The 25,508-nt window shown below is 32.5% G+C and overlaps 8 protein-coding genes across 9 annotated transcripts; 5 read left to right on the forward strand and 3 right to left on the reverse strand.

Moving 5' to 3' along the window:
* The first annotated feature begins 172 nt into the window (after positions 1–172).
* On the forward strand, positions 173–2,010 carry LOC117603389 (uncharacterized). Its single transcript, XM_034322546.2, has 7 exons — positions 173–401; positions 483–702; positions 769–948; positions 1,056–1,320; positions 1,445–1,584; positions 1,677–1,809; positions 1,903–2,010. The coding sequence occupies exons 1-7, from the start codon at positions 244–246 to the stop codon at positions 1,965–1,967; spliced, it is 1,161 nt and encodes a 386-aa protein (XP_034178437.2). The 5' UTR covers positions 173–243; the 3' UTR covers positions 1,968–2,010.
* Positions 1,578–15,337, reverse strand: LOC117603295 (facilitated trehalose transporter Tret1). Of its 2 annotated transcripts, none has more exons than XM_076689870.1 (4): positions 15,127–15,337; positions 3,988–4,114; positions 3,303–3,739; positions 1,578–3,026 (listed from the first exon to the last, which is right to left on the reverse strand). In XM_076689870.1, the coding sequence occupies exons 1-4, from the start codon at positions 15,283–15,285 to the stop codon at positions 2,139–2,141; spliced, it is 1,611 nt and encodes a 536-aa protein (XP_076545985.1). In that variant the 5' UTR covers positions 15,286–15,337; the 3' UTR covers positions 1,578–2,138. The 2 variants fall into 2 exon arrangements, with proteins under 2 accessions (XP_076545985.1, XP_034178302.2); XM_034322411.2 differs by lacking the exon at positions 15,127–15,337 and adding an exon at positions 6,897–7,030 and having other exon boundaries at positions 1,807–3,026.
* Positions 5,404–7,415, forward strand: Glob1 (globin 1). Its single transcript, XM_034322925.2, has 4 exons — positions 5,404–5,546; positions 5,742–5,919; positions 6,979–7,204; positions 7,277–7,415. Exons 2-4 carry the CDS (start codon positions 5,765–5,767, stop codon positions 7,406–7,408), a joined length of 513 nt encoding a protein of 170 aa, XP_034178816.1. The 5' UTR covers positions 5,404–5,546; positions 5,742–5,764; the 3' UTR covers positions 7,409–7,415.
* Positions 9,222–12,616, reverse strand: LOC117603189 (uncharacterized). Its single transcript, XM_034322212.1, has 8 exons — positions 12,479–12,616; positions 12,060–12,297; positions 11,415–11,739; positions 11,100–11,282; positions 10,326–10,634; positions 10,049–10,155; positions 9,588–9,706; positions 9,222–9,361 (listed from the first exon to the last, which is right to left on the reverse strand). The coding sequence occupies exons 1-8, from the start codon at positions 12,530–12,532 to the stop codon at positions 9,308–9,310; spliced, it is 1,389 nt and encodes a 462-aa protein (XP_034178103.1). The 5' UTR covers positions 12,533–12,616; the 3' UTR covers positions 9,222–9,307.
* LOC117603454 (uncharacterized) lies at positions 13,002–14,888 on the forward strand. Its single transcript, XM_034322671.2, has 6 exons — positions 13,002–13,143; positions 13,274–13,367; positions 13,918–14,152; positions 14,289–14,389; positions 14,451–14,592; positions 14,672–14,888. The coding sequence occupies exons 1-6, from the start codon at positions 13,072–13,074 to the stop codon at positions 14,886–14,888; spliced, it is 861 nt and encodes a 286-aa protein (XP_034178562.1). The 5' UTR covers positions 13,002–13,071.
* A 136-nt stretch (positions 15,338–15,473) lies between the features above and the next one.
* Positions 15,474–16,993, forward strand: LOC117603514 (uncharacterized). The gene is made up of 4 exons (XM_034322794.2): positions 15,474–15,779; positions 15,865–16,099; positions 16,293–16,466; positions 16,541–16,993. Exons 1-4 carry the CDS (start codon positions 15,578–15,580, stop codon positions 16,674–16,676), a joined length of 747 nt encoding a protein of 248 aa, XP_034178685.1. The 5' UTR covers positions 15,474–15,577; the 3' UTR covers positions 16,677–16,993.
* A 121-nt stretch (positions 16,994–17,114) lies between these two features.
* Srp54k (signal recognition particle 54k) lies at positions 17,115–21,218 on the forward strand. Its single transcript, XM_034321993.2, has 9 exons — positions 17,115–17,452; positions 18,199–18,375; positions 18,441–18,670; positions 18,803–18,953; positions 19,259–19,407; positions 19,646–19,907; positions 20,084–20,192; positions 20,329–20,595; positions 20,766–21,218. The coding sequence occupies exons 1-9, from the start codon at positions 17,375–17,377 to the stop codon at positions 20,861–20,863; spliced, it is 1,521 nt and encodes a 506-aa protein (XP_034177884.1). The 5' UTR covers positions 17,115–17,374; the 3' UTR covers positions 20,864–21,218.
* A 752-nt stretch (positions 21,219–21,970) lies between these two features.
* LOC117600240 (uncharacterized) lies at positions 21,971–25,416 on the reverse strand. Its single transcript, XM_034315377.2, has 4 exons — positions 25,259–25,416; positions 24,736–25,055; positions 24,215–24,603; positions 21,971–24,137 (listed from the first exon to the last, which is right to left on the reverse strand). Exons 2-4 carry the CDS (start codon positions 25,042–25,044, stop codon positions 23,405–23,407), a joined length of 1,431 nt encoding a protein of 476 aa, XP_034171268.1. The 5' UTR covers positions 25,045–25,055; positions 25,259–25,416; the 3' UTR covers positions 21,971–23,404.
* Positions 25,417–25,508: the final 92 nt, after the last annotated feature.

Below are 25,508 nucleotides of genomic sequence, written 5' to 3' on the forward strand. Positions count from 1 at the left end.
TTTCCGCCGCTTTTGTATAGATGGCGCAGCGGTCGAACTTTAAAAATACTTGATTCTAGGCGGTCTTTTCAAAATATGTTTGTCAAATAATTATTCTAATAATTTTTCGGTCTTGTACTAGGATAAAGCAGATGGCGTTCGTTCTCAAGGCACAAATTCATGACCCTTTGAAAACAAAGACATGTCCAGTCTTCTACTTGATATTGAAGTTCTGAATATTCATATATTTTCAAAATATAAAAAATGGGTAATATCCCCTATCGTTTATTAATGCATTTAAGAGTTCGAAAAGATCATGATGCAATTTCTCCAGTTGACTATAAAGATTTTGAAACAATGAAAAGAATTTGGCAAGTGATAGAAACTGATAGCTCGTACTATGGGTTTGCTTTTTGCACCGTGTAATTAAACGATTATAATATTATTTATAAATGCTTCACAAATTGAGAGAATTATTTAATACATGTAAAACTAATCGGCAGGATTTTTAAAAATCATCCGCAGTATGCAAAATACTTTGAAGACGAATCGATTCCAGAATTTATTCAAGAAGCTAAAGTTAAGAAAAAGTTTTCTATTATTTGTGACATGTTATGTGCCCTGTTTGTGGATTATCATGATAACCCTTCGCAAAGGGAATATCTTCTTGGATACATTGCAATGGTTCATAAAAATATGGGATTGACCTTGAAAGATTTAGAAGTTCGTTTAATACCTATTTTTCATACATAGAAGTACGAAGATAGTAACATAAAGTTTTCTTTGTAGAATTTTCTGGGAGATTTAATGGAAACATTGGTTATGGAATTACCGAATATTATGACGGAGGAATGCGTTTCGGTGCAAACGAAATATTTTCATAATTTAACAAATATACTGTTAATACGTATGGACGAACACGAAAAAAGATTTACGAAAATGTTAAATTCCAGTGATACGATAAAAAAGGTATATGATTTCTCTAAAGTCTCTATTAAGTGGTTAAAATTTCTTTCTGTTAAATGGTATGAAATTTTCATTTCCATTTAAATTGTATAACCTGATCATATCGATAGTGTTGCACTTGGTGTACCGGCAATGAGCCACGAGTGATATATGGTTTTCCTTTAAAATATTGGCTTTATAAAAAACGATACTGGGAGTATCGAAAAGCAGTTTGGGTAGCGGTAGAAGCGGATATGTTAAGAGATTTTCAAAAGGGTTCCGCGGGACACAGGTTTAAACGCTTATTTTTCGATCATAAGACTACGGAAACTAGAAAGGTTCACCGTAAAAGACGAACGGTACTAGCATCGAATAGTTCGGAGAGCGATATTATAGGTTAGTTAAGAAATATTATAGAACTTAATCGGCGAGAGGGAGGCGAAGGATGGGGTGCAGCCCTCCTCCACCGGATACATACATCTATGGTGTTATACAATTAATTAATCGTTAAAATGTTCAGTTGGAAGAAAAGAGAGTTTCGGTCAAATGTCAAGAAAATCAAGCGAAGATAGGTCAAGGAGAATAAGCAACAGTCCGTATAAAGCAGAGAAAGATCCTTTTAGATCTTCAGAGCTGGAATTTGATCAAGACGTTACTTATGTATAACTGTGTATCACAGTTCTTTTTTTTATTATATTATTAACACTTATTTTAATACTGAGCTAAGTAAATAGTTGTTTGCTCACACGCAGAATGATAATACTGAAAATATGCGCATCGTTGCTGCAGTCGTCCCATCTAAAGTAGAAATTAATCGCAAAGATGAAGATATGGAAACTTTAAGTTCATTAATCGCATCAGGAAGTGATCTAAAATCGCAAAAAGGTATTCCGATTTTAATGCAACTTTAATATGTTTGTATCGTTTGTCGATACAATAATTAAATAAAATTTTATTTTCTCGGTATGGATACAAAAGCAACATCAAATCATACAGCAAGAGAACGTAAACGAATACGTAATTCAATCATTCGATTAAATTAATATTTACTTTCACGCTGATATCGCATTTATTTGTATTACCGTAAAATCTCTTTAAGTAATACTGTTTATATAAATTTGTTTAGTTACGTATTCTGTGTAAATTGAAAATAAAAGTTGTTAAAAAATCAAACGAAAACATTATTCATTGCGTTGTTTGCATTTCATTTTAAATTATGGCGAATTTGTTTTATCTGCTGATGGTACGTTAGAGTTTCCCTTTAGCGTCTGTTGAATTTCTATGAAAGATTTGCGCGACGTTTCCGGCATAATGACGGTCAGAGTAATCGTTATTATGAGCTCGAGAATGCCAAGAGCCCAAAATATTATGTAATAACCAAATGCATCGATCACTAATTCATAACATCCAGCAACTATCAAAGCTAATAGAAATGAGAAAATATTTGCAAACGTAATCGCCCAACTTTTCACGTTCATTGGAAAGAGTTCTGACGACATGATCGCCGGGACTGAGCCTAAACCAAAAGAAAAGACGATGCTATGAAGTAGAATAACGATTAATGGTACCCAAGTCAGCTCATTGAGCTTCGCTACTTTTCCATTAAGGTAACAGTACACTCCTACTACGAGAAGACATATCGTTGCACCGTACGCGGATATTAGGAAAACAACTTTTCTACCAATCTTATCGACGACCAGCGTCGTTATTAAACTTGTTACCAAAGTTAGCGAGCTTATGATAAGAAGTGTGACTCTAATATCTACATCGAAATCGATTTTTGGGAGCAAAACTCTGGTGTACGATTCGATAGCTAGCAATCCGGACAGCTGTTGACCCGCGAATAGTAACATCAAAATCAGAAATGCTTTCCTGTTCGTTGGTACTGCGAGTTCCTTAACGCCACCTTTTTCTTCGCTTTTTATAAAAGTTTTTATCTCTTCTATTTCTTTCTCGTTGTTAAGTTTTCCTCTTAACCATGTTAACGATAACTCTGCATCTTTCTGTTTCTGCTTCTTCAAATAATAGTACGGCGACTCGGGTATCCACACAAATGTTAAGCCAAATACTATCACCGGTATTAAATTAATCACTGCCAGATTCTGAAACAATGAAAATATAAAATTTTAAAAAAGGGATAAATAAAGTATATCTTGAGAAATATTGAAAAAAATTTTTAGGACTGAAATAGGAAACTAATAAGTACTAACTGGAAGTAGGTTCTGTTTTGATAAAAAAATGATGCTTGCACGAAGGATTTTTCGCGACTTGAGAAAAAATATTTTTATCATTTGAGCGTGACCACGCATCACTGTTTTACCGACATAGTCATAACCGCGGGAATACTCTTGGCTGTTTTTAAAATTTGTAAAAATTACCTTCCTGCCCAATATTGGACCAACGCCATAGGTAAACATGTATCCCAAATTTAACATTACAGCCATTATTCCACTGGCAGCACCTCTAACTCTTGGTTCAGTGATTTCTCCGGTATATATAGGAACGACAGTGTATATAGCTCCAACTGACAGTCCAGCGACGAGCCTTCCCATGAAAAGTAGGAGCCATTTTTTGGCAAAGAAAATAAGTATCCAACCAGCAAGAATTGGGGTTGTTGTCATATAGAGGAACCATTTTCTACCAATCCGGTCAATTAATAAGCCAGAAAGAATCGGTCCAGCGCAGGCACCTATTAATACTGCAATGGCAACTAATGTTCTGTTGTCAGGAGTTAAGGGAACGTCAGATTCTTTGCCGTGTAAGAAAATCGTTGGCCAGCCGATACATAGTCCACAGGAAAGTAGTGTTAATGTTGCTTGAAAAAAACAAAAACAAAAATGAATGTAATTTAACAGAAAATACAAATTCAATTACTTTGAAGTGTTATCTATTTAACTGAAAATTTTGATTTCTCCAAATAAATTTTTTAAATGTTCTACAATTATGCAGTAATAAACTCGATGATTCAATTGTTTGATGGCAACGTAGAAAATGATGTAAACATAAAAACGTAAGAACATAGTTTTGTTACTTTTCTAATATACAGTAAGGAAAAAGGTTTACCTATAAAACTAGCTATTATTTGGTTCAGATGTAATCTTGATTTACATTCTTCCGTTTTTTCCTTTTCGACGGCTTTCTCTTCAATTACTACTGGCTCTATAACGTTCTCAGTCATTGTTGCGCTTTCCTGCAACAAAAGTAATTAAACAAAAATTATTCATAGCCCTTAGCAGAAAATAAAAATCAATATGAATATCATAACTATATAAAGTTTCTCTCAGAATTGCGTCTGAAAAAATTGAATTACTTTTTTGTCTTTTATTTCTTCTCTGCCAGAGGAGTTACTGTCGCTTCAGTAACCCTTAAATTGAATTCTATTGATGTATAAAAATTATATTTTCATAGTAAGTTATAAAAAACTGAACGCAAAAAAAGTTGGTATCTTTTTCTACCATCGATGCGTGAATTTCATATAAAGTAGTTTTGCAAGTTCAACACCTGCCAGGTGTACACCGAGCTACGTTTGTTTCGCATACATTTATCAATCGTTGCACGTTTTATTGCAATAGAATAAATATCATGACCATGATTTATTGTGTCAACCTCGGACTTTGTTTATAAACGCACTAATTTGCAATTCAATAAACTGTTTGTAAAATTGTTTCGTCTAACGAAACATGAATGAAAGAAGAATACTTATTCCCCTGACTAAGCTTCCTGATCGTGTGCGTCTCGAGATCTACGGCCTTTTACATCTTGCGTGTATACTAATCCTATGGGAGTTTTAGATAATGAGGATTGCGATTCGTAGAATGACGTCAGCGGAAGAAATCGTGATCAGAATTATAAGTACACTTCGATCACGAATACCTTGAATACTCCTCACTTCCCCTTTTAATTCTATACTAATTTTATACAATGTACAATAACTGTTTTTTTTTTTTTTTTTTTTTTTTTTAATTATTCGATTATATTGCATTTAACTATTAGTGACACTAATGACAATCAAAATAACATTATTAACTTCTGAAAAGAGATACCAATGATGATAACTGGGTAATTTTAATTTTAGCCCAAGAAAGCTAATCAAACTACTTTTATTAAAACATTAACAATACAATCCGGAGATGGCGGTATAGAGGATGATTTTGACGATATTAATATTAAAAGTAATTTAGAAAGAAAATAACACAATTTTCAATGAACGAATAAAAGGGCCATTCGTTTGGATTATCTTCGCCGCGACGCACCGCGCCGCGCCGCGCCGCGCCGGTTCGAAAGGATCGAACAATGAAATACACGATTGGCGTTTGAGAAACGGAGTTCAGTGACCAAAGCATCGAACAGTCGAATCGGTTAACCGACTTAACCAGTTGGATGCTGATCGTGTAAAGAGGCTTAATCCTTTAATCATTTAACCGCGTGCGGCATTAGTGGCGGCGATAAAGCGGAGGGGGTGGATTTAAAATAGCATTAGATAGGCAGTGTGCCGTCAGTCGGGCTCGAAGAACGAGAGTAGTCGTGGTCGTGGTCTAACCGTGTCAGCGATTCAGCGATTCAGCGATTCAGCGAATTGAAACGACAACTACGCGCCACGTGATATATCATACAGAATTACGGTAATTGTAGTTACTCGAATCGACCGCTTATTCCCTGATAACCGTATATCATGACGTGATCCATACGGCTAGGATCGATCCATTCAACCGAGACCTTGACATCTTCGATTTCTTCCATTTCTCGTTTTATCGATTCTTCGACCAACGTCATTTTCGACTCGGTTCCTTACGAAACGTTGTTTTCTTTCTCCGAAGGATATTTTTGTCCAGACCGAAATATGGGAACTTTCCTACGTTTACTCGGCATCTCGAGCGACGATAATAGAATCGATCAGGCCACCGGGCTGACGGAGAAACAGAAAAAATTAGTGCAGAACACGTGGTCCGTGATAAGAAAGGATGAAGTACGCTCTGGAGTTCTTGTGATGACCACGTAAGTGTTTCATCCTTTTTTCTTCCTTTTTTTTTTTTAATTTCAATTAATTTCTTTTGGAAAACAGTTGCATGCTTTGTTATCGTAATTATCGATCATTAACGTTACAATTATAGACGCGCATTGACTTTTCACCTCTCAACAGAGGAGCCTGGCTCAATCATAACTCAAACCTACATAATGTATATACGATATTAACCTAAGGTTAAATGTATATTTAAAAAAAAAAGAGTTTCATATATTGGAACAAGAATTTTTAAAGGAAATTGCTCTTATGCAAATAGTTCCTTATCTTAACAAAAGTCAAAATGAAAATAGAATACCTAAAATACCTGTCGTTTTGACCCGTTTGATAGTTCCAGTGTTAAATTAGAAAGCTTCTGGGTAATTAGAAGATACGCTTCCGAAATGACGAAATTATGAACTGTATACTGATAACCTTAGTTGTATCATAATGTTATTGCAATTATCTTAATTGATAATATAGGAACTAACAAGTAAATGATAAAGTACGTTTATCTTAATTGACAATATAAAAATGAGCGAGTCAAAGATAAATTGTATAGCGTAGTGGATCTTTGACTATTCGATTTCAGTTGCTTCTCAATCAAATTTGTTAGATTTCCTTTTAACCATGGGCGTAACCAGGATTTATTTCCAGAAATTCTGGAATTCTAAAACTTTCTTTTAATTATTAAAATTAATATCACAAGTCATCAAATTAAACGATAATTTATTTTTGCTTTGTCTTTCTAACTTTTCCCTTGTGCTCGCATTTAAATGCAAGGCAAACGTTTCGAAAGCCCGTTCTCTTGCATGCAAATGAGAACTAGTAAGTCATTGCACGTCGATGTTAAGATAAGCTTCTATCGTGACAATTAATCGAAATAAATGATCGTTCTATCTCTCTAATTAAGCGATCAATTTCGTCAATTTCGATGAACCGTCAAACTAATCAGAAATACATCGATATGTACCTGCTTATTTTTCAACCACACGTTTCTGATCACCTTCTACTTTAACGGAATAAAAATTCGATGATCGACTAACTGCTTGTAGATTCTTTAAAAAATATCCAGCGTATCAGCAACATTTTGCCGCTTTCAAGGACATTCCATTAGACGCCTTGCCGGATAATAAGAGGTTTCAGGCTCATTGTGCCAGCATAATTGCGGCCTTAAATAATGTTATCGATTCGTTGCACGACCCAGGATTAATGGAGGCAAGCCTAACCAGCCTGGCCGAGAGGCATAAAAAACGTGGCCAAACAAAAGAAGAATTTGAGGTACGATTTGTAAATGTAGCTTTAAATGTAGCTAATGTCGTTTTTAATAAACGAAAAATATTTCATACGTAGAATTTGAAAGGGGTGGTGTTGCAAGTTCTCGGCCAAGCGTTGGGAAGACAATTCACACCGGAAGTATCTGAAGCGTGGAGCAAAACGTTGGACGTAGCGTTCGGGAAAATATACCAAGTGTTCGCGTCATGAAAAATCAATTTTCACGAATTCGAAAGGGCAACTCTATGACGATTACGAAAGAATCAAGTATTGTATATATATATTATAAAGTGCACCATTAAGATGATTGAAGAAAGAAGAATCTCAAAGGCTATTTTCGTTTTACCAAACAGAAGTGAAACATTTCCCTCTATTATGTGAATACATTTATTCTTTATATTATTGTTTAGCGATTAAACTTTTCTATACTTATCTTCTATTCATAATTTTCCATCAATATCTTTCTTTCATTCTTTTTTTATTTATATATTATTCTTTCGAATTATGAGATTATATTTAATGATAGAAAAGTTGTAATTTCTTAACCCGTTGATATTACTTGAAAAATAATAAGCTTACGAAACATGTACTAGAATATTAACCTAAAGTTAAATATGTAATTTTTAAACAAAAAAGTTTCATTATATTAGAAGATTAATATTCAAAAGACCCGTGACAAATTTTGAAAATGAATGTAATATGTAATACGAAATTAAATTAGAATCGGACCTCTCTCCATGAAGATTAATCATTGTAATTGGATTATCAGGACAATTGTGTTTCCTTCATTCCTAATCACTAATAAGTAAAGTTATCACAGCCTTTCTGGCAGGAAGAAAAAAAACTGTATCCCAGTTTTTACTGCTTATTACACTTTTGTTTAAATCAGATAAGATTATCGCTCTTGATTTCCTTGAATCGAGTCGATTTTATTGAAATGATATTTCTATCCAGGTAGAAAAATATCTCAGTTAATATGTAATTAAACAGCGACCACCTTATTGGGATATAATTAGACAATGTACAAGAACGTTATGCAATAATATTTCTTGAACAATGGTGTCATGTCGGCAGAGCTGGTACTTTTCGCATACAATCAAAAGTACTGAATTCCGGAATAAGTGGAGGGGTCAAGTATCATCCTAAAACTCTATAGAAGACTATTCGTATGCAAGTATACTGCTCGCGGAAGATCTAGACGAATGATGGAAATTCTGGCAAATTCTAATTTGATCTCTTACCCTTAGCGAGTGGGGTGGTTTAACAGGAGCAACTGTTTCACTTGGTCTGAAGGCATTAATAATTGTTTCTGGTTGAACTGATACCGGTATATTAATATTAAATATTTGTTCGTATTTTTTTGAAAACATAATTTCCAGGAATGTGGAACCAACTCAAAAAAATAAGTACTTATTTTACACTGATATCTTCGTTTCAAAAAAATAATTCCTAAAAATTGCTTTCACAGGCAAACATAATCACTTCTAAAAATCATAACAATTTCAATGAAAGATATCCAACGATCACTTACCCTCAGCAACCGTTTCACTTGGTCCGAAGGAATTAATACTTGTTTCTGGTTCGACTGACACTGCACGTATAGTATCAGGAATTTTCATTTCTCCTGTATAAGTACGTTGTATCAACTTATCGCTTGTACGTGGGCGATAATTGCATTTTTCTTACACAATGTGCACCCCAGGCTGCAGTTCTGATTGCTGGACTACAATTACTACATTTTCTTGTTATCTTGCTTATGTCTTTACCTAGACAGTATATATATAATAGATTAGATGTCAATGATAATAATATCAAGCATTTTTTATTTACAATTAGATAAACTAATATCGATAAACTAATAGAAGCACGCTTTGCACTATGAAATCGATACTAATATCGATTACGTTTAATACACTGTTGGACTTTTTTCAATAATAGTCTTCTTTTATCTATGAATACAATTCTTTGACTCATACCGCTGACCTTCGATGATTCAGATTCCTGTATGATACTCAGGCATGACATTGCAGCAATTCTAAAATTCTAAGGAACAAATTGTATTCCTACCAATTTTCAAATGATAACGGTGAAAGCAATGGCGATAACAACTCATTCTGGAACACTTTTCACTGCGGCCAATTTTTTTCCTAGGGAAAATAGAGGCTGTGGAAAAAGACTCGTTTGATTCTATTCTATTAGAAATCAGTCAGAATTAGCACAAGACAACTTGTGTAAATTACTGTTTTTGTAAATCACAAAATACAGTTTAATTATAAAAATCTTATTCATTGCAGATAATATTTTTGAAAAGTTTTCTTTAATGTTCGTTTTAAAACAATAATAGAAAAAGCCAAATAGTAATTCATTTAGATACATCTTTAAAACACACATTTGCATGCCTTTCTGCTTTTTGCATTTCTCTTTTTCTCCTTTTCTCTTCCTTTCTTTTCTTTGCTCTTAATTTATGTAATTCTCTTCTTTCCTCCAGTTTCTCGCGGAGCATCCTTTCTATATTAACAAATAATGTTAATCTTTAAGTATATATTCCATGGAACGTTATAACTTATTCCCAAACTATAGTATTGCTAATTGAAATTGAAATTACAGTGGTACCTCGGTATACGACTTTTATCCGTTCCTGATGTTTGGACTTATACCGAATAGGTATGTAAAAAAAAAAAACTCCTATTGATATTATACCTACATTAATGGGGTTGTAAAATAATTTAAACAGCGTTTAAACAAATGACGCAAAATTCACTGCAAAATTCCAAACAGAACGTATTTCGAATTGGACGTATTCCAAAGCAGACGTATACCGAGACGTGTACCACTGTATTTTATACGTACCCGTGTAACTTAAATTACATTTGCAACATAAACACTGTTCGTAGTCTCCGTAACAAGTACTCGAAACCTTTTCGCGTTTCTTCATAAGAGATTTCTCCAAAGTTTTCCTTAATTTGTAAAAAGAAATTCGTATATTACCGATAATGCTGTAACAAGATGCGTCACGCTATTCTAATATAATACTCTGATTAAGAAAAAAATTATATCTATAAAAATTTGTGATGCATCTTGCACATTTTCATGTTTCATCGTACCAGGATTCTTCCTTTTTACGCACTTCCTATCCCGATCTTCCTGATCTTTTCCCCTTTTCCTATCGTGAAAATTTCTCGGAAGAAAACTAAATCGTTGCCTCTTCCTCTTCTTTCGTATCTTTTGTACGGGCATTGATTTTGAATCTTTCATAGAATCATGAGAATCATTTCGACGAGGAATCGTGTGGTATGTTTGATAATTTCCACCACACATCATACATTTTCCCGTATAACCGTCCTCGACGTCCGAGCACGAACATACCGTTTCGTCGTTCCACTCCAAACGATCGGTAAGAGTATCTTTATTTTCTTTTTTCACAGAATTGTCGTATCTGAATATAAAGTGTACAAATAGCAACGAGGTTCATTTATAATTCAACACAATAATTAAGTCTGTTCCTTAAGGGTGAACAGGAATGATAATCAAAATCCGAATTGTTCTTTGAAGCCTTATACTGAGAAACTACGCTCTCTTGATCTTAATCTTTCTTAGATAGTCTTTGAGATACCTCAGGCACCTGCCATATGAATCGCGAAAAAAACCTATACCAGCTAAAATCATTGCGCTAATTGCGCTGGTGTCACTCCTGTTGACCCTTAGCCAAACATAAAACCTAACAACTAGAAACACCGTTGGAAATTCTAATTATATTTATAGAACTGTAAAAAAATACACGTCTTTCGATAATAAAAGATGTAAGGTAATTAGGTTTGAAAATAATTAACTTAGACCGTAAAAATATTTAGACAAAAGGATCATACGTTTAAATTACCCTTAATTTATCTACGATAATTACTTGAATCTCGTACCACGTGCCTTCAAACGATTTCGCCTATGAAGGAAGTAGACGGCGACTAGACAAAGGATTAGAAAAAACAGAACGCACAGAATTGAACAACATATCGATCGGTGCTGTTCAACGTAATCTTTCTCGTTCTGTGACTGATTGTCTGTCTTGTTTAATTCGCGACTTCGGTGGCTGGAAAATTCAACGGGAAACTTTGTAACTCAAATTACCACTTTTTGTAGAAAAATTGTAGAAAAGGTTTTTGATTTTCGAACATGTAAAATCATCGAAATCGGAGAAATATTAGTGGTAAGAAATTATTACGCGGTAGCGTGTCCTGCTGTGGCAGCGACTGCTTTCTGAGGCCCCTTATCTTTTTTTCCAGAATTCTGAGGGTGTTCACGATGACCTCGTTTCTTGGTTTTCTTTTTCTTCTTTCCGGTTTTCGAAGAATGTTTGTCCTTTTTAGGGGTGTGCCTCCTCGATACCCTGTGTCCTGGAAATTCTAACGTGTCGGCCTTATCGTAATTCTCTGTATCCATGTAATTAACCGTTCTATGATTTTCTCTCACGTATTTCGCTAAATCAGGCCGTCCCAACCACCTTAGCGTCATTTCCATCGCAGAACGTCCATTGGGTTTCGTATTTGCTATGTAACGTAAAAAGGATTCTTCGTCGATATTCCTTCGTTAATATTTGTTCCATTAATTAAAAGTAAACAATAACGTTTTCTATTAAAATTTTTAAAAGAGTATTAAAGTATGGTATTGAATAAACGATGTACATTCGCGATAAAATCAGGCTAATTTAGAAAAAAAATAATCAAACTTTTAGTTATTAAATATAAATTTAGCATGATGAAAATATTAACCCTCGGACGGCGGACCATGGAGAGAGCCCGAATTTTTATTTAATATTGTATTTAATATTAGTTTCATTATCTATATTATTTTATAAATAAAATTTTACTTGGAAAATTATTATTCCAGTGTTCAAGTTCGGCAAGACATTCCTTCGACTTGGTCGATAAATGATTAGATCCTTGGTATAACACCTCATAGTTGCTCCTTTCATCTTCTATATTCGCTGGCGTTAAATCATACATAGCTTTCACCAGTTGTAAACATTCCAAACGATTCAAATTCTCTGATAAATGTACAAGTTCCGATTCCTCGAAGTGTGCGATACATCGTACCAGAAATTTTTCCTGATATAATACGAATAGTGTAAATATCTTTCACGAGGAACTTGTTTAAATATTTACAAAATGAATAAGAAATGAAATGTGACAATTGTACAGCAGAATCATTGCACGTGATAAAATATTTAACCTTCTTAGGCAATATAAATGTATATATTGCAATATATATATATTCGTAAGAGCTCACCTTATTTTCCGCAAAAACGACAATCAAAATATAAATCGTGCATGCAAATTTCATTCTAACCTGAACAGGTATAATATTAAATTACATTTCGCTGGTAAAAATCAGAAAGTTATCTGGCAGATCTGTAACCGACAGTCCTTTGAATTCTGTCGATTATCAGGCGGCCATGATACTTATCTTCAATTCAGTGTTCAATGCATTCCTTTGAAATATAAAGTCTTTAGAAATTGATGTATCATCGAAAAATGTGTATATATATTTTTGCAAAGTGCGAAGTTAGATATAGTTGTACGTTAAAGAGATTTTAAAGTGTAAAGCTGTTTTTGCATTTTAACAAATCAAAGGGACAGTAACATTTTTTTGCCAATTGTGTCGTCGTTTAAGGTATCAAATGTACTTTTATTTTTGAGGTTTGATCGATTCCTTTCAGATATATTGGTACACCATTATTTCATTTTTATACTTGCAAAGTCTTCATCGAAAAGAAATAAAATAATGCTGTTTAATTACAGGGGATTATTAAAAATTAGACGATGTAATTAATTAATGGAATCAAAACAACACATGGCTGTTCCAGTTCGCTGAAACTCTCGATGAACTTAAGAATTGTTATCACAAATGCATTGTTTCTCTTTTCGCTGCATTTGAATTGTATTTTCTCTCAAGTACGTTTATTCTCAGAATTAATATTTATGAAGATTAACATAATTATCAATTGTATATTCCTCGTGCTAACCGGAATTATAGACTAATAGTACTTGCTATGTAATTTAAATTTATTTACAATCATAATAGATTATCGCTGAAATAGATGTACCACAGCTCCAACTGTTAGCGGCTAACTTAAAACCCGAGGAGTGCGTGAGACTCGTATTCTTAGATTCCCATTGTAAGTAAATTGTGTTAGCCATATTTCATGGGAGACTGAGGTCAATCGTGACTAAAATTTTATAATATTAACCTAATTTATTATATTATTAATAAACAAGATAAACAAGAATGCCAGGTAAAAGCGCTACCAGTGACGTCATATAGAACTATACAAGGTGTTCCAGAACTCGCGTTGGTCCCGTGAAGGGGTGGTAGCTGGGGTGATTCTGAACAACATTTTCCTTTGCGAAAATGTTGTTTGAAGCTTTGTTTTTGAATTATTAACGAAAAACATTGACCAATCCGAGCGCGTATAGCGCGCGGGCTCAGGGACGGCAGCGTCGGCTCGGCACCCCGTTGGCATAGCACAATAAAAAAATTGAACTGGTTGAACATTATATGACGACAGTGGTGAACCCTTTATCTGGCAACCGTAGGGCAAACCATTCTTTTTCAACACAAAAAGAAACTATTATCAATGTTTCTGTATTAATGAAACTTTTCTCAATTTTGAGAAAAACCATCTATAAGTAACAGTTCCGAGTAAGGATGAATATAATTCAAAACAGCACAACTGTCAGATGTACAAATACAAAAGTTGACACGAGAACAAAGTTGCTTTCGAAGGCTCGTGAAATGGATCTGTCAATTAAGAACAGTTACAAGAAACACGTATGCAATTGTAAACAACTTCCTGGAACGAATTGGAAGAAGAGATTTGATTGCATGCCTTGCTGAATTCAACATGAAAAGTTCAAGAGCGCCGAAAGTGATTCGCAACGTTGAGCCGACTGACTATTTTGAGTATGTTTTCAACGTGTCGTATCACAACCGACTCTAACTGTCTTTTGATCCTGTAGACACTAAAAATGGATAGTGTTCTTCGAGAGCAAGGGTAACATAAGTTTTCTAGTTTCTCTATAAGCTCAACGTTTTTTAGAGACTACGAAGGAATTACAGTGACAACATCCAAACCGAAAGATTTACAAGTCACCAAAACGACCAATCAATACTCAAATCAGACGATTGAGAAGATCAGTGGTAATAAATTTTTTCTTAGCCACATGATGATCTCTAATATTAAGCTCTGTATTTTGTACAGGACAAACTACGATCAAGATGTCGCTAAGAACCGTAGGAATCATTCTTGTTACGATTGTACTTTTAACCTGTTGCTGCACTTTGTTCATAAGAAACAGACTAGCACATCTATGGAATAAAATACGAGGGAAAAAGAAGAAAGGGTAAAGATTCTAAATAGCTTTATAAACCGGCGCTTAAAATAGTATGGACGCCAATGTTAATAAATCATTTCTCGATCAGAAAATTGATACCGATCGGAACGGAAGATATATCTAGAAGCTATTTCGTTCGAAAGCCACATACAAAAAGAAAGAGACCATCGTACGAACTGGTGCACGCAGCTACGCAAAATAATATAGTCGCTGTGCCGAAAGAACCGGAAGAACCACCACCGACAGGTTGTTATAAGTGTTACAAGAAGAAGAGAAAGAAAAGTACGAAAAGACCGCACAGATGAACCGTGTAAATTAATGAACGACTGTATGAAGCTATTGTTCAACGTTTACACATACCATCTTTCTTTCTATACAGCGTCTACGGTTTTATAACATTTATCGATAATCGAACCTGTCAGCGTTGGTGTTTTTGTAAAAATGAGAAACAGTAAATGATAATAATTTCTAGCCTTAAGTTTGATTGAAAACGAACATGATCGAATCACAAGTAATTTATAAGTAGCTCTAGTCTCAACTTACCGCCAAACCGTGATCCCCTCTCCGACGCCATAAGATTGGGGCCTGAAAACTCGCTACGTTGCAACACGAAAACAAGCACGCCGCCGCGCCGCCGCGACCATTAGATGACTGCCCGAGAAGCGCACACTCCACGCCTGCGCACACTCCGCGACTGCGCATCACTAGATCTATGGCCCCTACTACTTACATGTAAACATTTACGCGGGGAAATTTGAATTGGTACTTATTATTCATATTTCTTAGTTATATATTAAATTCTATAATATTAAATTATTAAAATTAAGATTTTAAGAATTTGTGCTTCCGTTGTACCGCCATTTTCTCTAGAAAACCTTGATTAAAATCGCGAATGTACAAAAACTGCTGCACAGCCCCTGAAGATTGTCAATAAATGTTTGCTCGATTATATTCGTTTGCACACGCCTTATAATACAATGTTTCATTAACCTTTATGATGAAAGAATTATTAATGATGCACAAATGGTTATACTTTATTATTATTTTATCCCGGTACAAAGTTCTTGCTACGATGGATGTTAATTTGGACGAACTGAAATATTTAGCTGCAAGGCTTAACCCTTTCGAGTGTCGACGTCTAATAGCCGCACTTCATTACACCACTTACGAATTGCCGAATACGCTAGCAGCAGCTGGTAATTTTAGAACTCTTCTTCTTCTTCGAACAATACACGAATTATCATCGTATCTGACAAAATCATTAATAATTTTTTGAGACAGAACGGAACGTAGACGATGAGATTCCTTGCATCCGACATCTGTTGCACTGGAACAGTTCTCCAGCAGAAGGGAAGGGCAAAACCCATGAAGCTATTGCACACAGATTACGTCAAATAAATCGATCTGATCTAGCGGATTGGTTAAGTAAATCTGCATTTATGCAATTAGGAAAGGATCTGGGTAGAGCAGTAGTGAAGGCGTTTGATGAACTTAGTAAAGAGGAAACGGAACCTTCGTAAGTACATACTTACATGAGTTACAGAATTGTATCAACATGATTTAATTATACAAGATATCTACTTTATTATCAATAAAGTAGGAAAAATATTTTGTTGATCCCCTTATCGAGCAATTATAACTGGTACTTCAAAGCAAGTTTTATTTCGGTGCATTTCTCCCTAACATCAATTACTATTATAATTCCACAGTCATCCAGTAACGCTGGAACCAATTCAAACTTATCGAGAAGAAGAAGATCCTTGGGTACAAATTGATACCGTTCTGATGGCAATTTTATTAGGATTATTAGGAACATTATTAACATTAATATGCGCTACGATTTTTAAAAAAATAAGAGACCACTTACGTAAAAATAAGTACAAGTATGGTTAAAAATCGAGTCACTCTTTGTTATTTTTTTTTTGTACTATACTGTTTAAATATAAAAATATTACAGAAAGTTGGCCCAAAAAGAAACACAAAATGAAGAAGCAAAAATGGAAGAGAAAAGAATAAAGTACGTTACTGAAAGCAGCTCAGGAATCACTGATAATGTCCATCCGGATAGCGAAACGGAGACGGATTTTAATTAAAAATTATATAATTTCATTTGGATTTTAGAATAGATAATTTTTAGTTCAGTCATGCAGCCAAGTTCACGTGATAGCATAACAATGTGGTTCGTGTGACTCCCCCTGTGGAGCTAATTCTGAAAATTTCGAACGCGCGAAATATAAATTGTATAGTAATGTAACCGAAGAATTTAAAAGGTTAATACCCATAAATTAATAATTATTTAAGGATATATAAACTAATAATACCACTTTCAAAAGACCTAAATAGTACGATTCATATAAGCTAATAATAGATAAAGATAGAAGAATAATTTTATTATTTATATAAATTCGTTATTATTTATATTAATTAATATTGTAAAGTGTGACTGAAACTTTAAGTACCAATTTATGTTATAAATACATGATGTTAATCTATTTCTCGTTTGTTATCAATGACTTAACCTAACCATAACAGAACCTATACTTTTCACCTTTTTTTGTGGTTTATGTAGTATGTCAAAGACAAAATATCCTAATGTCAAGTATCTTCCGAAAAAGTAATTCTGTATCTAAAAATAAAACATTTTTAATTTTTAATAAATAAGCGTAAATATTAAATTTGGTTTTACATTCAAAGCTGAATGTGTCATTATAGTGAATTGGGATAACATTTGGATAACCATTGTGTATATTTAATTTTTCATTTTCTTTACGTGTAAATTAGTGAGGGCAAAATGGTTCTCGCAGATTTAGGACGTAAAATAACATCTGCACTTCGATCACTTAGCAATGCCACCGTAATTAACGAAGAGGTAAGTATTTTTTTCAAAACATAACCTTAAAGCTCGTTTTGACATAAGCAATTAGACTTGTAGCATATGTTATTTTATGTTGCGTCCCACATTTCAAGATTTTTTTATTTTTAACATTTTTCTTGTTTGTTGAATAAAATTATTCTTTAATTCTTTAAATTTTCAAGTACATGATACTGATTTTGTTAAAAAACAAGACAAGCGTTCATTGACCATTAATTTTTATGAATATTTAAAATGTAGAAATATTTCAATATTTTTTATCATTATTTTATATTATGTTGTATTATATATTCAGCTATAGAATTATATTTATGTAATATAAATGTATTTTAACTAAAATATTAAAGAATAAATTTTCATGACTACATATATAATAATTGCACGAAATTGCAATATTCAGATATTTGTAATGTTGTAAATCTATATGCTCTACAGTCACTAAACTATGAAAATTATTGGCACAATGAATATAAAAATACATATTTATAAGCAATACATTAAACAATTGATAAAAAAACAAAATTAATGTGTATCACAGTTACCTGTACATAAGTATGCCTGGGTAATTAGTTTAAAACTCAAGATGTGAAATTAAATATTTTTGAAAAAATCTGCACTTATAATTTAAGTTTATTTCCTTCCAATTCCTTTCTCTGTTAATCAATTTCTGACATTGTATAAACTCATAAACTAATTTGATTGTTATGCTTGTGTAAGTAAAATTTTCCTTATTTTGTTTATAGGTTTTAAATTCTATGTTAAAAGAAATATGCGCAGCATTACTTGAAGCAGATGTTAATATTAGACTTGTCAAGAAACTAAGGGAAAATGTACGCCTTGTCATTGATTTTGATGACATGGCTGGAGGTCTTAATAAAAGGAGGATGATACAAAGCGCTGTTTTCAAAGAGCTTGTAAAGGTAAATAAGATGATCTGATATTTATATAAAATCTCTTAACACATTAGCTTGAATGTCTGTTATAGTTGATTGATCCTGGAGTAAAAGCTTATCAGCCGATAAAAGGACGGTCCAATATAATTATGTTCGTTGGTTTACAAGGTTCGGGAAAAACGACTACTTGTACAAAACTTGCTTATCATTATTTAAAAAAGAATTGGAAGGCCTGTTTGGTTTGTGCTGATACTTTTCGTGCGGGTGCGTACGATCAGATAAAACAAAATGCAACGAAGGCACGAATTCCATTTTATGGAAGGTAAGTAAAAATTTGTTTATTTACCTTTGCGTTAATAATTAATATCTGTATGATTTAATATTTATGCAGAATAATAATGTTAGATAACTTAAATGCTATATTAAAGGAACGTTGAAAACTTTTTTTGCCTAGCTATACAGAAGTAGACCCAGTGGCAATAGCACAAGATGGTGTAGAAATGTTCAAAAAAGAAGGTTATGAAATTATTATTGTTGATACCAGTGGTCGACATAAGCAGGAAGAATCTCTGTTTGAAGAAATGCTTCAAGTAGCTAATGCAATTGTAAGTAATTTAATAATTATTACTATTACACGAACGTACGTATGTACGATAACAAGCTAGCGCGTCGTCTGATAGCGGGAAAGCCGCTTCAGCGTTTATATATCATGCTTCCCCCACCACCGAGCGGGGCCGCCTCTCCCCACCACCGAGCGAAAGCACGCAGTAGTATAGGCCCATAACAAAGTCGACGTACTCGAGCGCCTGTACATATACAATTTCTTGAGCATGCATGCGCTCGAAAATTAAATTTGTATGAAACCTTCAACGTATGTTATGCACAAAATATAAAATAACTTTTCTTTTAGCAACCAGACAATATAATTTTCGTAATGGATGCAACAATAGGACAAGCTTGTGAAGCTCAAGCCAAAGCTTTTAAAGAACGTGTTAATGTTGGTTCTATTATAATTACAAAGCTCGACGGACATGCGAAAGGTGGAGGTGCCCTGTCTGCGTAAGTCGTATATTATTTTTTTAAACCATTTTAACATTTGTATTAAAGAAAGATCTTAAATATTTTAAAATTATATAAAAATAGCTGTTTAAAAAAAAAAAAAATTAATTGTATAAACGGAAAGAAAGAGAGAAACAATGATAAAAAGTAGATGCATCTTTTTTTAATAAGAATATTAAAGATTAATCCTTTCTTTAAAGTTATTAATTCCTTATATCATGAAAGCATATTTTTATAGGGTTGCTGCGACACAGAGTCCAGTAATCTTTGTAGGAACAGGAGAGCACATAGATGATTTAGAACCTTTCAAAACAAAACCGTTCATTAGTAAATTATTGGGTATGGGTGATATAGAGGGTCTTATAGATAAAGTAAATGAATTAAATCTCGACGACAATGAAGAATTACTTGAGAAAATCAAACATGGACAGTTTACCTTGAGAGATATGTATGAGCAATTCCAAAATATTATGAAAATGGGACCGTTTTCTCAAATAATGGTAAGTTTTACTTTCTTTAAGTAGTTGTGTGAATGCATCTTGTTCTTTGTTTATTAATTACTCTTATGAGTTTTCGTTTGAGTTTGAAAAGGTTGAATGCAATTTCAACTAAACAGAATTCAAAAATAACATTTCCTTAATTCTTAACTTAAATGAAATATCTTCTTTTTTAATAGGGAATGATTCCTGGCTTCAGTCAAGACTTTATGTCAAAGGGTACAGAGCAAGAGTCTGTAGCCAGATTAAAACGTCTAATGACCATTATGGACAGCATGAATGATGCAGGTTATTTCCCCTTGTATTTTTTAGTTACTAATATGATTGTATATTACACAAAAACTTCTGCTTACGCATGTGTATTTCTATAAATGCTATAATATTTAAACCAAAAGTGTGTTAAATTGATTATTCCTTTTTTTAGAATTAGACAACAGAGATGGTGCAAAATTATTCAGTAAACAACCAGGCAGAATAGTAAGAGTAGCACAAGGATCTGGAGTGACCGAAAAAGAAGTGAAAGATTTAATTACGCAGTACACGAAATTCGCAGCTGTAGTAAAGAAAATGGGCGGCATTAAAGGATTATTCAAAGCCGGAGACATGTCTAAGAACGTAAACTCGACGCAAATGGCAAAATTGAATCATCAAATGGCAAAAATGATGGATCCCAGAGTTCTACATCAAATGGGTAAGTATTATTTTAAAAGTTATTGTTGTAAATTTTGGATTTTATGCCATAACGTTTAAACCCGGAGGGTTGGGCACGCGATATCGCGTGATCGGGCAATGAATGTACTGATAATAATTACATTAACATAATGTAATCCATTCATCCATTCGGTTTCCTTTATTTTTTAGGTGGCATGCCAGGGTTGCAAAATATAATGAAACAACTTCAACAAGGTGCAGCGGGTGGACTTGGAAACTTAATGGGTGGTTTTGGTGGGAAATCGTGAAAAAGATTTTTGAAACAGGACATTTGTTAAATATCATTTAGTAGTAAAGGGAGAAAGAGGAAATTGTACGGAGAAGAGGAGAAGTATTTTCAAGCCTGTACTACCATCAAAAATGATTTCGTGAAGATTTTCATTTTATGTTTATAAATCTTTTTCAACGCGAAGAAAAAAAAAATAAAAAATGATATTCATTACTACAAGCTTTCTGTACTATATCTCATATTTCTTTCATGTATTACCTATTTTTAATATTTTAATACGCATTTAGTTTAAATGAATTTTTAGTAAGTAAATCTATACACAGTTAATAATCTTTAAAAATAATTAATCTCAGTTTCACAGATTAAGCTTGATCCGCTAGCGCCCTTAGCAGAGCAGAACCGCAAAACTCTTGTTTTCAGCCCAAATTAAACCATTGCAACACTTTAATTTACAATCTAATCTAAAAAAAAAAAAAAAACGGAGCGGTGATGTGCAAATTTAAAGCATTAAATATATAAAATCTCGAAAAATAAATACACTACAAATAAATTCTTTAATTTACAATCGCAAGTGTTTAAAATATTCATGAACGAAACTGAAAATTGCCAGTAATAGTCATTGTTTGGAGGATATTCAAATTCACATAATTTAAATACAATCTTATATGAATCAATTTTAAATTTAAGCTCACTGATTAAAAAGAAATATCATAAATTGATCTTTTTCATATTTCTATTCATATAAAATTTTATTTGAATTAAATTCTTAAACATAATTTTATATGAAGTTAATTAAATCTATATTACAATATAAAATTTCATCTATTTGTGAATTAAACTTATTAATCTAAAATACAATATCAATTTCTTTTATACACTTTCATTTACATAAAATTTTATGTAAATTAAATCCCTAATTTAAACAAAATCTTAAGATATTAATTTGTTTAATTCAACCATTATTAATTATTAATATTTAATAATCACTAAATATTCTTATAAAATCTTAAATGTGCAAAATATTGCATAAATGTGTTTACTGATTTATAATATATTTCCAATAAAGAAATATTTTGTATTTACAAAAAAAACCTAAGATTTTTATCTGTTATAAATTTATCACTTTATAAACATTTTAGGAGCTATTGGAAGAAAAGATTGCCTCAATTGATATAGTATTTAAAAATAAAATCATCGATGCAATATTATTCGTTGAATCGATTGTTTTTAGTAAAATAGTACCGATACTTTAAAAATACGTGCAAAATAGTTTTAAATAAACATTTACTACTCTGATTTAATAAAATTATTTGTGCAAATAAAAAGTAGTTTTGCACATCGTTCTTCTTAACAAGAAGGAATTCTAAAGATTATATCTACCCAAACAGAGATATATGTATAATTTATTACATAACACATATTGTAAATATATCTTGTTGCTATAATTTAAAGTCTCTGTTTAAATTGTACATAAGACATATTTTGGTCAAGTCTAAAGTATATGCATTGTTTAATGTAAATATAAAGTAAATAATTATAACATATATTCGAGCTAAAGACACGATGCAACGATATTCCATTAAAATAGCAAATTTTTTATTAAAAAGCATAAAATTATACGTCCATATATATGCATGTATATACATATCTAAATACATATTCTATATTTATATTTACCATTTATTTAAAATCACTCCAAATTTACGATTTTATAGCCATAATTGTATTTGAAATAACTACTTTAAAAATAGTCATTTAACTGTATATGTAGTATGTATGTATATCATCACCATCTTTTTTTATGTTACAACACATCATATTCCTTTATGCTCTTACTTCAGTTAGACTATTTGAGCCTCATCAATTCCTACGATAGAGGAAAAACTAGGGCACTTTAGCTTCCAATTCCTCCTTAATATTTAATGTAAAAAGTCATTTTACCTATCATTTTCTATAAACATATTTGTATATCGTATAAAAAAGATGTTTCTTTTGTGCATTCTAACTGCACTTTGAAAAAAGACTTACTTTTTAAAAATACTGTGATGTAGTAACTACATCATAAAATTTTATAAAATATTAAACTAAGAGCTATTATATTAACGATAAAACGTAAGAAAATTCATGAAAAATAAAGAGTTATTTAACCCTTAAATACCATGGTAGGATCAGGTGTAAATGTATACGTTATTCAAATAACTGTTTATTATCTTTTAATATAAAAAATATTTTAACGAATACGTAACAAATGATAAAATTAAAAATGGTAAAAAAATGCTACTTACAAGTTAAAAACCAATGTAAAATACATCCTGTATTTTATATGTTTATATTTCTAAGCCATGGTAATTAAGGGTTAACATTACATTTTTATATAACACTGACATTTTATCAGGCTTGATCAATATTACAAAAAAAATATATAAATTAAATGTCTGTTCTTTGGTTTTATATTATTAAATTTAAGTTTAAATTGTAATATACAAGTAAAACCTTGTTACTTCCTATAAAATGCTATTAATATTTCTTACGTAGGCACAGTCATGAAATAAACAATTGATCATTCACTTACAGATGAACTACGTCTACCAGAAGCTGCTAAATCACTAATTGTAGAATTGTGACGCGTTTTTCTTGAACCTTCGTTATCGTTCACAAGGTTCGGATTAACCGAATGAGAAAGAGCAGCTGTTTTATTAAAATCTATCGTTGCATATCCCTTTTGTAACTTATTTGGAGATTCTGGAGGGGATGCAGTAAAAGTTGAAGAACCATCTAACGGTGAAGTAGTTGGTACATCCTTTGTATCCAAATCTAATACAGCATAATTTACTTCCCTAATTGGACCACCTGTAGGCGTTGATGGAGGCAAAGGCGATTTTTCTGCTACAGATACCCCGGAAAATCTTTTCCTTAAGCTTTCGATTTCACTTGGTTCTAGATTAGCGTAACAATGTCTTACTCCTTCTTCTATTTCCGATTGAATGCATGGCAATGGTGAAGGTCGTTGTCTACCACTCAAAGATTCGCTTTTTTCTTGACCAGGACTTATATTCATATAGGCGTGTCCACATTCATTGTTTACATTTTTGTCTTTCTTAAATTGCGTTGCTTCAGAAATGCTATGAGTTGGAGAAAGTGAACTAATATCACTATTAATATCTACATTCATGTAAGGTGCTACCGAAAGGGGTGATTTTGTCTGTGAAGTGACTTCTGAACTTTTATGGATAGATGATTGTTCCAACGATACTGAACCGCTACTAGATATAGAATTACTGACTGTACAAGATCTGAAAAAAAAGCGTAAAAAAGTTATTAATATAATTAAGTAATACCGATAATAAAAAACAATTAGGATGTAAAGTACCTTTGTATTGCTCTTCTAAGGCTTTTATTATTATTATGCTCCATTTCTAATGGTAAAGAAGACAATACTTCTTCGTTAACATAAAGCGAGGACGGATGTGGTTGAGGGAGTGGCGGAGGTGGTGGTGGTAGCACAGGTGGTGATGAAGGGGAACTTATATTTCCTTGCGGCGATATAAGACCAGTGCTACTTCCTATGCTATCTAATCTTCCAACTCCATTTTGTTGGTTATGAGCAAATCTGGAACCCGTACGATTATTAGTCCTACTTAGTATTGGATCCAAATAATTAGGCTCAACCGGTACTGTCACTCGTGTTACTGTTTGACCAGGATGAGAAGCAACTGGAAGTTCTCTGGATATTGTATCATCTCCGCTATTGTTACAAACCTGGAAGCATATATTACTTAAAATGTAACTTATTTATAAAAGTTTACATTTTCTAATAAAATATTAATCATTTATTACAATATGTCTTAAAATGAGACTAATATCATATTTTATTTAAATAAGAATACAAACCTGAATATTTGTTTGCACAAGATTAAATAAATGTGCAGCTCTACGGCATTTAAAAGCATAAATGCCTGGTCCAGTAGAACATCTTCTACCTGATTCAAAACTGAAGATTTCTGCATCATAGCCATATCGACGCAAACACCGCAATGGCCACTTAATAGGCTGTTTACCACGTTGATAAAGTACTATGTCACTTTCTGTAACTTCTAAACGTCCAGGTGTAATTAAATTACCTGAATCATCTACGTTCATCACTTGAAAAATATTTGGATGTAAATCATTAATATCTGTCCGACTATTGACACAACCCATTCTTTTTTACTCTGAAATAACAGATTAACAGATAATTTATGCATATAAAGTAAACGCCATAACATTACTAAAATTTGAAAAAGTATAAGTTAATGTTAAAAACAAACAATTCGGGAGAATTTTATGAAACGAATGTTGTCCTTTTTCATAATATACGATAAACTAAAATTGATAATTTAAAGGTATAAAATTTTATTAACGTTTGTATATTTACCAAATGCGACATATCCAAAGCATTTAATGTATTTCTTAAGACAAATTACTTATTTTTCGCAAACAATATACCACTTATTCTACATAAACATCTTCGTATACCATCGTATACTAATCTACACTTCCTTGAAGTTGCTACGGATGAAAAAATAAACTAACATAAACTGAAATTATATATACATATATATGCACACATATACTTATTTCATTTCCACGACGAGTTTTCGTTTATTCTGCGCATCTGGCTCTGA

This window comes from Osmia lignaria, chromosome 9 (assembly GCF_051020975.1).
Source record: "Osmia lignaria lignaria isolate PbOS001 chromosome 9, iyOsmLign1, whole genome shotgun sequence".
Classification (NCBI taxonomy): domain Eukaryota; kingdom Metazoa; phylum Arthropoda; class Insecta; order Hymenoptera; family Megachilidae; genus Osmia; species Osmia lignaria.

Coding starts and splice junctions, on each gene's coding strand:
- LOC117603389 (XM_034322546.2), top strand. CDS start 244: ATGGGTAATATCCCCTATCGTTTATTAATGCATTTAAGAGTTCGAAAA. Junction 703..768: donor TGACCTTGAAAGATTTAGAA/GTTCGTTTAATA, acceptor TTTTCTTTGTAG/AATTTTCTGGGAGATTTAAT. Junction 1,810..1,902: donor TGATCTAAAATCGCAAAAAG/GTATTCCGATTT, acceptor TGGATACAAAAG/CAACATCAAATCATACAGCA.
- Glob1 (XM_034322925.2), top strand. CDS start 5,765: ATGGGAACTTTCCTACGTTTACTCGGCATCTCGAGCGACGATAATAGA. Junction 5,920..6,978: donor GGAGTTCTTGTGATGACCAC/GTAAGTGTTTCA, acceptor AACTGCTTGTAG/ATTCTTTAAAAAATATCCAG. Junction 7,205..7,276: donor AAACAAAAGAAGAATTTGAG/GTACGATTTGTA, acceptor TTTCATACGTAG/AATTTGAAAGGGGTGGTGTT.
- LOC117603189 (XM_034322212.1), bottom strand. CDS start 12,532: ATGAAATTTGCATGCACGATTTATATTTTGATTGTCGTTTTTGCGGAA. Junction 10,635..11,099: donor GCACGTGGTACGAGATTCAA/GTAATTATCGTA, acceptor CTTTATATTCAG/ATACGACAATTCTGTGAAAA. Junction 9,362..9,587: donor AAGCAGAAAGGCATGCAAAT/GTGTGTTTTAAA, acceptor CTTTTTCCACAG/CCTCTATTTTCCCTAGGAAA.
- LOC117603454 (XM_034322671.2), top strand. CDS start 13,072: ATGAACTTAAGAATTGTTATCACAAATGCATTGTTTCTCTTTTCGCTG. Junction 14,153..14,288: donor GAGCCGACTGACTATTTTGA/GTATGTTTTCAA, acceptor AACGTTTTTTAG/AGACTACGAAGGAATTACAG. Junction 14,593..14,671: donor CGAGGGAAAAAGAAGAAAGG/GTAAAGATTCTA, acceptor TTTCTCGATCAG/AAAATTGATACCGATCGGAA.
- LOC117603295 (XM_076689870.1), bottom strand. CDS start 15,285: ATGCGCAGTCGCGGAGTGTGCGCAGGCGTGGAGTGTGCGCTTCTCGGG. Junction 3,740..3,987: donor AATAATAGCTAGTTTTATAG/GTAAACCTTTTT, acceptor GTTTTTTTCAAG/CAACATTAACACTACTTTCC. Junction 3,027..3,302: donor GTCCAATATTGGGCAGGAAG/GTAATTTTTACA, acceptor TCATTGTTTCAG/AATCTGGCAGTGATTAATTT.
- LOC117603514 (XM_034322794.2), top strand. CDS start 15,578: ATGATGAAAGAATTATTAATGATGCACAAATGGTTATACTTTATTATT. Junction 15,780..15,864: donor GAATACGCTAGCAGCAGCTG/GTAATTTTAGAA, acceptor TTTTTGAGACAG/AACGGAACGTAGACGATGAG. Junction 16,100..16,292: donor AAAGAGGAAACGGAACCTTC/GTAAGTACATAC, acceptor ATAATTCCACAG/TCATCCAGTAACGCTGGAAC.
- Srp54k (XM_034321993.2), top strand. CDS start 17,375: ATGGTTCTCGCAGATTTAGGACGTAAAATAACATCTGCACTTCGATCA. Junction 18,671..18,802: donor CGAATTCCATTTTATGGAAG/GTAAGTAAAAAT, acceptor TTTTTTGCCTAG/CTATACAGAAGTAGACCCAG. Junction 20,596..20,765: donor CAGAGTTCTACATCAAATGG/GTAAGTATTATT, acceptor TTTATTTTTTAG/GTGGCATGCCAGGGTTGCAA.
- LOC117600240 (XM_034315377.2), bottom strand. CDS start 25,044: ATGGGTTGTGTCAATAGTCGGACAGATATTAATGATTTACATCCAAAT. Junction 24,604..24,735: donor TTGTGCAAACAAATATTCAG/GTTTGTATTCTT, acceptor ATATGCTTCCAG/GTTTGTAACAATAGCGGAGA. Junction 24,138..24,214: donor CTTAGAAGAGCAATACAAAG/GTACTTTACATC, acceptor CTTTTTTTTCAG/ATCTTGTACAGTCAGTAATT.